At 33.8% G+C, this 13,478-nt stretch overlaps 1 protein-coding gene across 1 annotated transcript in view; it reads right to left on the minus strand.

The window, feature by feature from the left end:
• LOC143085131 (alcohol dehydrogenase class-3 chain L-like) overlaps window positions 1-9,854 on the minus strand; it is a 37,237-nt gene extending 27,383 nt beyond the window's left edge. Inside the window, exons 1-2 of the mRNA XM_076261317.1 lie at window positions 9,772-9,854; window positions 2,946-3,023 (exon numbers count right to left, since the gene is read on the minus strand). Of these exons, the coding sequence (XP_076117432.1) occupies window positions 2,946-2,966 (21 nt within the window). The 5' untranslated portion in view covers window positions 2,967-3,023; window positions 9,772-9,854. The remainder of the gene's footprint in view (window positions 1-2,945; window positions 3,024-9,771) is intronic.
• Between the last annotated feature and the right edge of the window lie 3,624 nt (window positions 9,855-13,478).

Below are 13,478 nucleotides of genomic sequence, written 5' to 3' on the forward strand. Positions count from 1 at the left end.
ATCAGATGACAATACTAATACTAAAATAAGGCTTGCGCATAGTTATATACTTTAATTCAGTCACGGACCCGTGATATCACGGGTGTGTTCTAGTATAAATAAATTATCATTCAAATTCATCCAAAACTGTCTAAATACATTATTTTAAATAGTTTAAGCATGTCACTAATGCAGTTTGCTCCGTTCTTTTACGCTAGTTTATGAGTGCGTTTATTTATGGGAACGGCAAATATTTGCCTACACCTAGAGCGCTTCGATCCAAAAGAATTGCCGTATGTGTCCTATCAGAATCGAAATAATTCATGGGGGCTTGAATATATCTAGATTTTACCACGGGTTGTCCCTTTATGCCGATATTTTACCCCTCGCTATCGCTCAGGGGTAAAATATTTGTCATAAAGGGCCAACCCGTGGTAAAATCACGATATTATGGTGGCCGGTTAAGGCCATTTCGCGTTTTCGCGTTTTCGCGTTTTCGCCCATCATATTATATAGGGCGAAAACGCGAAAACGCGAAATCGCGAAGTCGAAAACGCGAAAACGCGAAGTCGAAAACGCGAAAACGCGAAAACGCGAAGTCGAAAACGCGAAAACGCGAAGTCGAAAACGCGAAAACGCGAAATATTTTTTCTTTCCGATTTCGCGTTTTCGACTTCGCGTTTTCGCGTTTTCGACTTCGCGTTTTCGCGTTTTCGACTTCGCGATTTCGCGTTTTCGCCTTTTCGCGTTTTCGCGATTTCGCGTTTTCGCGTTTTCGCGTTTTCGCGATTTCGCGTTTTCGCGTTTTCGCGTTTTCGCGATTTCGCGTTTTTGCGTTTTCGCGTTTTCGCGATTTCGCGTTTTCGCCTTTTCGCGATTTCGTGTTTTATATACCAATACATATTCTTAGTATTTGACTTTATTTCATAATCTATTTTGTTCAATTCAATATTTTATCATAAATATTTGTTGTTTTTTAAGGTGTTTCGGTTAAGGTTTAACTACCAAGGCTTTTCCTCATCAGGTATCCCAAGCCTCTAACTAATAAAATAATCAGTTTCAAAGTAAAGTTCAAAGCATCCATACGCACAGAATTTAAAAATTCTGCATACCGGGATACAAGTGAACAAACACTTCAACAGAGTTTACATATACAATGTATAATTTTTGAAATAGATTTAAACAAAATACAAATCAATTCATCTCTCAAATAGAGTAGAATTAATAAAATACATTTCATCTCTCAAATAGAGTTGAAGTTCATATATATTCATTTCATCTCTCAATTAGAGTTGAAATAATTATACAAACAAACAAAATAGTTTTGTCACAAAACAAATTTATACAAATAAATTACTATGAGTAATAGAAAAAGATCTCTCAGAAAAAGGGATAAGAAAAAACGATTAATAAAATACAAAAGTAAACTCCGTATACATAATAATAACAAAGGCCATCTTAAACGCACAAAACACTTTCATGAAAATGTAAAAAAAGCTTTAAACTATATAGAAGTGTTTTCACGTGAGAATCTCACAAACTATGAAATATTAGTTCTTGCAAAGGGATTAAAATTTATTCCCAGTCCTGATGTAAAATACATTAAACAAAATCTCTTACGAGATTTTGACGAACTAGGTAGAAAAATGCATAAAAGATACACTAAAAGAAATTGAAACTTTTAGAACAAAACTTCTCCAAAGGGGATACTCGGAAAAAGATATCAACCCCATTATAACAAATGCACTTCATAAGGAAAGAAAAGATTGTCTAAGGTACAAGCTTAAAAACAAAAGAGCAATGCCTCCATTTGTTTTAGCCACCAAATTTAATCCTTCCTTCAATGGACTAAATAAAGCAATTAAAAAACATTGGCACCTAATTGAACAAAATGATAGCACAAAAACCATGTTTCCAAAACCTCCGATCATAGCATATAAAAGACACAAAAACTTGAAGGATCTACTTACATCCTCCAAGTTATAGGATAAACCAAGTTATAGGATAAATCACAACATAAAAGACAATGGTTATATCAAATCATAAACTGATTTAATTTAGAATACAATACATCAATACAAAGTTACCAGGTGTCGTATCCCGGTATGCAGAATTTTTAAATTCTATGCGTATGGATGCTTTGAACTTTACTTTGAAACTGATTATTTTATTAGTTAGAGGCTTGGGATACCTGATGAGGAAAAGCCTTGGTAGTTAAACCTTAACCGAAACACCTTAAAAAACAACAAATATTTATGATAAAATATTGAATTGAACAAAAAAGATTATGAAATAAAGTCAAATACTAAGAATATGTATTGGTATATAAAACACGAAATCGCGAAAAGGCGAAAACGCGAAATCGCGAAAACGCGAAAACGCGAAAACGCGAAATCGCGAAAACGCGAAAACGCGAAATCGCGAAAACGCGAAAACGCGAAAACGCGAAATCGCGAAAAGGCGAAAACGCGAAATCGCGAAAACGCGAAATCGCGAAGTCGAAAACGCGAAAACGCGAAAACGCGATGTCGAAAACGCGAAAACGCGAAGTCGAAAACGCGAAATCGGAAAGAAAAAATATTTCGCGTTTTCGCGTTTTCGACTTCGCGTTTTCGCGTTTTCGACTTCGCGTTTTCGCGTTTTCGCGTTTTCGACTTCGCGTTTTCGCGTTTTCGCGTTTTCGACTTCGCGTTTTCGCGTTTTCGACTTCGCGATTTCGCGTTTTCGCGTTTTCGCCCTATATAATATGATGGGCGAAAACACGAAAACGCGAAAACGCGAAATGGCCTTAACCGGCCACCATACGATATATTCAAGCCCCCATGAATTATTTCTTAAATAATATACGTCAATGAAACAATAAAGCATCAATACAACAAGGCAGACTCTACATCATCTCGATGGCGCAATTTAAAGTATAATACTGATAATATATATCAATCTATAGATTAATTTGAAACACCTACCTTTGATTGTGTATCTGCCATGGCTTCAATTTGTGTTTACGTCAAATGTTAACATGAAATCCAATATAACAGCTTGACCTTCAAAAATTGAGGTTTTGAATTACTTTTTTAAGTGTATCATTGTACTTTAAATGTATTGAAACGAAAAAATAAAATAAACATTTTTATGGTTGACATCATTTAAACTAAAACTTCCGAATAGCTTCATAAATTATAACTCACATGGCGTTTTTGCAAATTATATTTGTAATTGTATAAATAAACCAATTGTTCAGACGTTTCGGCCATTGGCCTTCTTCAGTTATTTATTATTCCTCTAAACTACATGGCTGACATTTCTTTTTTCAAACATTGAAAAGATGTTATAAATAAATGTCCTTGGAAACATCATGACGTCATAATACTCTAACGTCATAATAATGTTTTGTTGCTGTTGTAGTTAGTACACGTAGAAAAAATAAAGATTTTACACCAAAACCAGGAAAAAACATCTGGTTAGATACTTACATAGAGGTAGTTAAAGGAGATGTCATGAATGGTCTGAAACAGCGCAAATCAATAAATCTTACAACGAAAGAAGAAAACGCTCTTAAGGCGAAGTGTACGTAATTGCACGCCTCTAGCGGAAAACGGGATTAAAAACGTTCGTCGTTAGTTACGCAAGTTATCTCCCTTACTCCAAGAAGGACACACGAAAGAGAAACTACTTTCTGCGGTCTATAATGAATCCAACAAGCACTCCTATACTGTCTTAAACCTCATAGAAATTATCTAAATAACTCCAATTAGAAATCACAGCATTCTGTACGTTGTTCTGTGTGCAGCCTGACTTAAAAACACTGTTTTTTTGTTTGTTTTAGACGCGTAGGAGAAGGCATTTCGTGTTTATGATATCAACAGAAAGAAAAAACGCCTCACAACAAAATTATACACAAATAAACAAATAAACATGTAACAATTTTTCTTCTATTGATATCAAATTAATTAAAATGAAACCTGAATTGACCCAACAATATCGTTTTAAAAAGCCGTAGTCTTGAACGGAAAACAGTACTCAACGTAAAGTTTTATAATAGGTTACAAATAATTAATGAAAGACGTGTGAATTTAATTGTTTACTAGTAATTAAAAAGACGTTGAAATGTTCGTATTTTGTGCAATTGAAAATTTAAGGACATGATTTATATTCATATTAGAAATCAGACGATACCAAGAGAATAATTTGACCACTAGTGCAACACTTACAAGTCGGAAGAACAAAGACGGAAAACAAACAAAAAATTAACAAATTAGGCCCCAAAAATTATTCAGTAACTTAAAAGTTGTCTCACTCTAACATTTATCTTAAAAGTAAGTAAAAATTATGTCATTCAACTCCCAGTTTCAACTTTTTCTACATGTGCAGAAAAACAGGTGTCTTCTATTCCGTCCGCAATTTATGGGAAAACTAAATCTAAATTTAGAACCATATTGAAATTGAAAGTACACATGTAAGATAAAATATAACATGTCATTTCTTCTTTCACAAATTCCAATTTCGAAGAGATATATAGCGAAATCTGTTTTCTTTTATTGTGCCTGTGTGCATCATTCAAAATTAGAGAATGTAATTTTGAAGTATCAAGTCTCAATTCAGGATTATGAATGAATAGAATATAGAATTACGGGGGGTGGGGGGGGGGGGGGCGGGGTAGGACCTTTATCGGAACTCCGGGATCGGTTTTTTTAAGCTCGGGATTTCGGGATTGACCCTTTCGGGATCCGGGAATTCTATTTCCGAATTTCGGGTAGTCGGGATTTAAAATTTTTTAAATTCAGTACCTCGGGATGTCGTGTTTTTAAGCCCGGGATTTCGGGATCTGGATCCCTCCGTCCCTCCTCCCTCTATTATGGTTAAAGAAAAGAGGTCAGGGAAGTTTTGTAATACTTGTAACTGTAATTTAATATTTAGTGGAATGAGAGGTGAAATGTGTTCAGACATTATTACATTTCTATTTTTTTTTAAATTTAACCCAAGTTTACTGTAAGGGGTGTTTATCGACTTCGATGATTATCCATGAGGATTTCGCACTCGGTCAGCTCTAGGTTTTCCCCTAGTTCATGATCATACAAGGATTGAGAAGCCTGTGGTTTACTATATTAGTCTTATAATATGAGACTTTGGAGTTCATATAATTTACATTCAACGTTTTTTATCGAATATTTCAAGGCTTTTTGACTATCAATGTTGACCCCCCCCCCAAAATTGATTGGATAAAATGAATGGATTACCGCCCCTATTTCAAACTTAAGTCCTATAAACTGACTGGTATTCGAATTTGTTAAAAGAAAAAATTGGTATCTCTCATATTGATTCAATACCGTAATGCCGAAAAACAATCATTTGTTTCCGCGAATTCCGTACAGCTAGAAATATATTCCAGAGTTTCAATTTGAGTAACTCGAATAATTCAAGCCCTTTCCATGTCCGATTTTCTCCAACATGAGAAATGTAGCATTCGTACATTAGCTGAATAATACGACTGAATTATTCGGGTTACAATTTGTGTAAATCCCGAATGCACATAAAAGTAAAGGTCCAGCCCGACTTTCGGGAAAGGACTGTTGTAGATTTCAGATTGATTTCCAGAAATAAAAATGTTTCACGCAAATATTCGTCTTCAGACGTGTAAAGTACAACGGTTACTAACCGGTCTGGATTGTGATAAAAAGAAGCGCATGAAATGCATAAAATATATAATGTCGTGGGTCAGGAATGTGTTGAATTATAGAGATGCTTATGCGGCACAAAGATAAGATTAATTTACCCAAATGTACTAAGAATTACCACACAACTTAAATTTACTTAAATATTGATTTGTTATCCTGTGCCAGACAGATGGCTGATATTCTGAAAAGAGACCTTGATGAAATGAAGTTTTATGGGAACAAAGATTTTGAAAACACGTCGCAGTGTTTAGATTTTAACAAAAATAAGGCACCAAGGTCGAAAATAGTTCTAGTTCATAATGAAGAAAATGTCAACCGTTTTCTAGCTTGGCGATCTCTGCACGCACCCGAATATAATAGACAAATACAATACAATAGTACACAAAACGTAACATAAAGAACTAAAGACCGAGCAACACGAACTCCAACAAAACGGTATATATTTCATACAAGTATAGAACTATATGAAGCGTCGTAATCATAATGAAGAAAATGTCAACCGTTTTCTAGCTTGGCGATCTCTGCACGCACCCGAATATAATAGACAAATACAATACAATAGTACACAAAACGTAACATAAAGAACTAAAGACCGAGCAACACGAACTCCAACAAAACGGTATATATTTCATACAAGTATAGAACTATATGAAGCGTCGTAACTGTTGCGGCGACGTCAATAACGTTGTCGTTGTTTTTTTGTTTTTTTTACACTCAAGATTCAACTTTAACAGGGTATAGCTTGAAAAGTAGCACGGTTGCTAAGGACTTTCTTTGCACCAATCGATTCCTCAGACATTTTAGAATCGTCTCATAAATTTAAAACAAAATCGATTGCCTAATATAATAGAAAATCTTGGAAATGTAACAATTCCTGCCGAATTTCACGATTTTCCCTATATATCCTTTGTAATTTTGGTGTATGATGCTGTTAACTTCAACAGCTCGTTTCTCAAAAACGAAAACGGTTACCCCCTTTTTTTATTTTATTTTCCGATTTATTTTTACAAGCAGAATCTACATGTAAAATTTTTAAAAAATCCATTGTGTAGTTTAATTACGTACACCTCGCCTTAAAGATATTTTACAAGATGATGATATAGTTATACGGCCGGCAGATAAAGGATCAGGAATAGTAGTTATCAACAAAGAAGAATATTTTAAGAAACTAGAAGAGGAAATAACAAACAATAATACTTATTCTGAGACAGAGCAAAACACGACACATCAAATTACAAAAAAGGTAAAATCATTAGTAAATAGAATGAAAAAAGAGGGATCAATTTCTGGGGAAATGAAAACTTATTTGATACCAAAACATCCACATCCAGCAAAATTAAAAGGCAACCCAAAAATCCACAAACAGAACAAACCATACAGAACAATAGTTAATGGGATAGGTACTGCCACTGAAAAAATTGCAGAAATAGCAGAAAAGGAACTAGATAACTATGTTATCAACTCACCAAGTTATATTAGAGATACTACCGATTTTTTAAATAAACTTTCAAAAGTAAAACAGCCAATACCAAAAAACAGCATATTGTTTTGTTTCGATGTTGTAAAATTATACCCATCTATTCCTAGAGAAGAAGGAATAAAAGCATGTAAAATAGCTCTTGACACCAGAAGAAATAAAGAAATACCAACCAATGATATCCTAGAAATGATAAAATTAGTTTTAGAGGGGAATAACTTCAAATTGATTGACAGAGATTTTCTGCAAAATGAAGGGGTGGCTATAGGGTCAAAACTAGGAAAAAATTTTGCTTGTACTTATATGCGACAATGGGACAAAGCACTGGAAAAATTCAAAGAGAAACCATTATTTTATAAACGCTTCATTGATGATGGTTTTGGAATTTGGACTCATGGCGAACAAAAACTCAAAGAATTTATGGACTTTGCAAACTCAATAAATGACAAAATAAAGGTGGAACTTAGGTACAACAGCAATCAGATTGAATTCTTAGATACACTTGTGAAAATAAAAAATAGTAAATTAACAACAGACCTTTATACAAAGCCAACTGATAAACATATATATGTTCACAGCAAATCATGCCATCCAAAAAATGTAAAAAAGGCAATTCCTTACGGTTTAGCATTACGATTAAGAAGAATTTGTGAAAATGAAGATGACTATCAAAAACATAGACAAGAACTAAAATTACAACTGCGAAAAAGAGGCTATAATGGAAAATTTATTGAAAACCAACTAAAAAGAGCAGACGACTTAAATAGAAAAGAGTTATTACAGAGAAAGAATAAAATTAAAAAAACATCAGAACGCATACCTCTTGTTGTAACCTTTACTGATTTACTACCTGATATTCATGACATTGTGAAAAAAAGAATTAATATTTTACATAACTGTAACTTGATGAAAGAAATATTTCCAGAACCACCACTAGTAGCTTATCGAAGAGATAGAAACTTAGCAGACATAATTGTACATGGAAAACTAAATAAGATCACCAAAAAATGTACTAACTACAACAGCAACAAAACATGTAAAGAAGAATGTGAAGTTTGCGATATTGAAAGACATGAAGAAAAAATTATACTCGGAGATAAAACATTCAACCTCAAAAAGAACATTCATGGATGTCAACTGGTGAACCTTATTTATGGACTTCACTGTGAAAAATGTAACCACTATGTCTATGTTGGAGAAACAGAAAGATCACTCAACGAAAGAATAAAAGAGCATCTAGCAGATATCAGACATGATAGAGATACAGCTGTGGCAGAACATTTTAACCAAGAGGATCATCATAAAGAGGACATCACAGTTCAGGTTCTGCAACAGATTTACGATAAATCCGCAAATTACAGGAGATATATTGAGGCACAATGGATGCAAAAATTAAATACAATTAGACCATTTGGAATTAACGTTAAAAAGGAATGACTTTAATTGATCAAAACTTATATAATTTAACTTTCATTCATACAAAAGTATTGTGACGTCATGTTATTATGACGTTAGAGTATTATGACGTCATGATGTTTCCAAGGACATTTATTTATAACATCTTTTCAATGTTTGAAAAAAGAAATGTCAGCCATGTAGTTTAGAGGAATAATAAATAACTGAAGAAGGCCAATGGCCGAAACGTCTGAACAATTGGTTTATTTATACAATTATAAAAGGTATGTTCCCTATTGGAATTTTGAAAACAAGGAATTATATTTGTGTTGAAATAAGATGGATTTTCCAAGCATGTTAATAGTATTATAATATGTAACTTTAAATGACAGAGTGGTTGGACAATAGCCCTTTCATCTGTTTTCAGGAATGGTGAGATAGGTTTGCTTGCGTTTTGGACGAAGCAATTCCGAAGAAAATCCCTATGATACTGATTATGTCCTAATAATTATAAGGCCGCTATTTATACATAAATCAAATGACTTAAATACCCATAGAAATCGAAAGGGAAAGCAAAAGGGGAAAATTTATTACAAATTATTTTTCTGTGTGCTACAATTTATAAAAAAGAAGGATCCGTAATAAAACAGATGGACTGTGTAAATAAATTTTAACCGCTAGTTTGCTTTAAATAAGAAATAAAACAGCAATATACACCCTTCATTATCTCGTAAACCAACTGTCCCCCATCTGGCAAAACTTAAATTGAATTCAAACATTGGCGGGGTAGTTTTCACAGCAGCCATGCAGTAATAAAGTCAAACTCGATAAATTAAAAAGAAGACTTTGGAGTGAATTACAAGAATATAAAATCTTTTGAAATATGACTACTGTTTCCTTCACTCCCAGTTTACCAAATATTTTGAGCTCTATGGTGTTCGCCCCTTCCTTCCGCCCCCTCTTTAATGAATTTTAGGGATAGTTAAATTTTAAATTGAATATATAATACATTTATTTGCAAAACGTTTTGTGCTCTTTGAAATAAAAAAAAATCTATCGATACGTTTAATTAAACCATAGCAGAGTCTCGATCTATTATACATGTTATAAAAGTGTGCATGTATATTAATTTGTAAATAATTTTGCTACATTAATCATGTTAAAATTCGACAAAGGCTTGAACATGTTGAATACGCATCTTTTTAACTTTTACATCAACTAAAATTTATAAAATACTTAACTGACCTCTTTAAGAATATGCAAAGTCAACTGCAATTATATATATAATTTATACTGTGTATACGCTATCCGTACCAGCAATTTGTGTGTACTTACCGTTAAAGAGAAAGAGAGCACTTAAATATATATATATCAATTGCAGTCAAAATATATGGGTTAATGTGTTGCAATGTAAACAATGGAGAGCGTGGAGAAAAACATAAAAAGGTGAAATGATACATAGTTTGTAAAGTACTGAAGAAGGTCAATGTATTTAATATCTCTAATAAACAGCTGCGCCATGTAAATAGTTTCTGAGATACGGCGCGACATGTGATTTTTTTTTTTTTACAAAAAACTCAATAACTCTAAAATAAAATTTTGAATCATCACCAAAAAGTACACAGATCTTTAGGTTAATATAACTAAGAAGTGTGTATTAAAGTTTCAAGCAATAGACATTAATGGTTTTTAAGATACGATGCAACATGTGAACCCCCCTTTTTTTTTTTACAAAAAACTCAATAACTCCATTATAAAATTTTGAATCATCACCAAAAAGTATTCAGATCTTTTGATTAATATAACTAAGAAGTGTGTACAGTTTTAAGCAATAATCATAAATCGTTTATGAGATATGGCGCGAAATGTGAAAACCCATCCCTTTTTAGCTCACCTGGCCGAAAGGCCAAATGAGCTTTTCTCATCACTTGGCGTCCGTCGTCCGTCGTCGTCCGTCATCTTCGTCCGTCGTCGTCGTCCGTCGTCGTCCTGCGTTAACTTTTACAAAAATCTTCTCCTCTGAAACTACTGGGCCAAATTTAACCAAACTTGGCCACAATCATCATTGGGGTATCTAGTTTAAAAAATGTGTCCGGTGACCCGGCCAACCAACCAAGATGGCCGCCATGGCTAAAAATAGAACATAGGGGTAAGATGCAGTTTTTGGCTTATAACTCAAAAATCTGACAGGGTAATATTGTTCATCAGGTCAAGATCTATCTGCCCTGAAATTTTCAGATGAATCGGACATTTCGTTGTTGTGTTGCTGCCCCTGAAATGGTAATTTTAAGGAAATTTTGCTGTTTTTGGTTATTATCTTGAATATTATTATAGATAGAGATAAACTGTAAACAGCAATAATGTTCAGCAAAGTAAGATCTACAAATAAGTCAACATGACCAAAATGGTCAGTTGATAACTTTAGGAGTTATTGCCCTATATAGTCAATTTTTAACCATTTTTCGTAAATCTTAGTAATCTTTTAGAAAAATCTTCTCCTCTGAAACTACTGGGCCAAATTTAACCAAACTTGGCCATAATCATTATTGGGGTATCTAGTTTAAAAAATGTGTCCGGTGACCCGCCCAACCAACCAAGATGGCCGCCATGGCTAAAAATAGAACATAGGGGTCAAATGCAGTTTTTGGCTTATAACTCAAAAACCAAAGCATTTAGAGCAAATCTGACGGGGTAAAATTGTTCATCAGGTCAAGATCTATCTGCCCTGAAATTTTTAGATGAATCTGACATTCCGTTTTTGGGTTGCTGCCCCTGAAATGGTAATTTTAAGGAAATTTTGCTGTTTTTGGTTATTATCTTGAATATTATTATAGATAGAGATAAACTGTAAACAGCAATAATGTTCAGCAAAGTAAGATCTACAAATAAGGCAACACGACCAAAATGGTCAGTTGACCACTTTAGGAATTATTGCCCTTTATAGTCAATTTTTAACCATTTTTCGTAAATCTTAGTAATCTTTTAGAAAAATCTTTTCCTCTGAAACTACTGGGCCAAATTTAACCAAACTTAGCCATAATCATCATTGGGGTATCTAGTTAAAAAAATGTGTCCGGTAACTCGGCCAACAAACCAAGATGGCCGCAATGGCTAAAAATAGAACATGGGGGTAAAATGCAGTTTTTGGCTTATAACTCAAAAACCAAAGCATTAAGAACAAATCTGATCGGAAGTAAAATTGTTGATCAGGTCACGATCTATCTGCCCTGGAATTATCAGATGAATCGGATAATCGGTTGTTAGGTTGCTGCCCCTGAATTGGTAATTTTGGGGAAATTTTGCTGTTTTTTTGTTATTATGTTGAATATTATTATAGATAGAGATAAACTGTAAACAGCAATAATGTACAGCAAAGTAAGAACTAAAAATAAGTCAGTATGACCAAAATAGTCAATTGACCCCCTAAGGAGTTATTGCCCTTCATAGTCAATTTTTAACAATTTTCTTAAAATTGGAAGATTTTCAATAACATTTTCCACAGAAAGTACTGTTATAGATAGAGATAATTGTAAGCAGCAAGAATGTTTAGTAAAGTAAGATCTACAAACACATCACCATCACCAAAACACAATTTTGTCATGAATCCATCTGTGTCCATTGTTTAATATTCACATAGACCAAGGTGAGCGACACAGGTTCTTTAGAGCCTCTAGTTTTACAAAAAAATCAATAACTCTAAAATCAATTTTGAATCATCACCAAAAAGTATACAGATCTTTGGATTAATATAATTAAGAAGTGTGTGAATTTTAAAGCAATAATCAGAAACCGTTTTTGAGATACAGCGCGACATGTGAAAAATACATACCCCTGTTTTAGTTATAAAGTCCCGTAACTCGAAAAGTTTACATCCTATTTTGACCAAAAAGTATACAGATCGTTTGACCATCATAAGGAACAACTATGTTAAGTTTCAAAAAATTTGGATGAGCGGTTCTGAAGTTACGGACAGACAGACAGACAGACAAACAGACAGACAGACAGACAGACAGACAGACAGACAGACAGACAGACAGACAGACAGACAGACAGACAGACAGACAGACAGACAGACAGACGGACGGACAGACGGACGCTTGACATTCGTATACCATAATACGTCCCGTCAAAATTTTGACGGGTGTATAAAAACCACAGCGAATAAAAGTTACTGTTGTATGAATAAGGTATATACATATTAACCGGCAACAAGCAGACGGTTCGGTATTCAAACATTCTCAGTATAAAATAATAAGATCAGGACATTTTAAAAATTCTTAAAATAATAACCATGCTAATAAAGTAGATACGAAGAAAAAAAAGTACAAAGGGGGTTAAGTGTATTATTCCCTAAGGTCTATATGTGCAGCAATTGGCTATTATTTTGTGTTCAAAATACTAGCAATATACTGTATGTTAAATTTTAAGTGATTGTCAAACTCATGTGAAAAGGGGTTGCCCGTTTGGCTGTGCGGAGTGTTTAGATACACAGTCAACTCTGGTCAGAATGGGAACGTTAAATCCGATGCACGCTGTTGGGAGAATGCCGATCTCTGTGCACGTTAATTCTGTGAATGGTCCGTAGACGGCCTGTTTTACAGCTAAATCTGTCTGTCCTATCAAATATCTTTTTTCGTGGCAGTCTTAATTTCTCTCCCTATTACCCGGTTGACCTACCTTACAGAAAGTTCCTTTATTAGAGTGTTTGTTAATTTGCTTTGAATGTACGAACATTCTACAGTCTCCTTTTTTAAATATTTTTTTATTTGTTAATCAATGCTTAATCATTTAATAAAATGATAATTCGTGAAGTCAATCTATAATGATTTTGATTGTTTTACAACATTATTTTGGACTCAATACATATATTTATTGTATAAGTCGAGAATGCGAGACTTATGCGTGCTTGTTCCAGCGGCGACGCCAGCAATGTATGACACGTATGAACTTGT

Source organism: Mytilus galloprovincialis, chromosome 8 (assembly GCF_965363235.1).
Source record: "Mytilus galloprovincialis chromosome 8, xbMytGall1.hap1.1, whole genome shotgun sequence".
Taxonomy (NCBI): domain Eukaryota; kingdom Metazoa; phylum Mollusca; class Bivalvia; order Mytilida; family Mytilidae; genus Mytilus; species Mytilus galloprovincialis.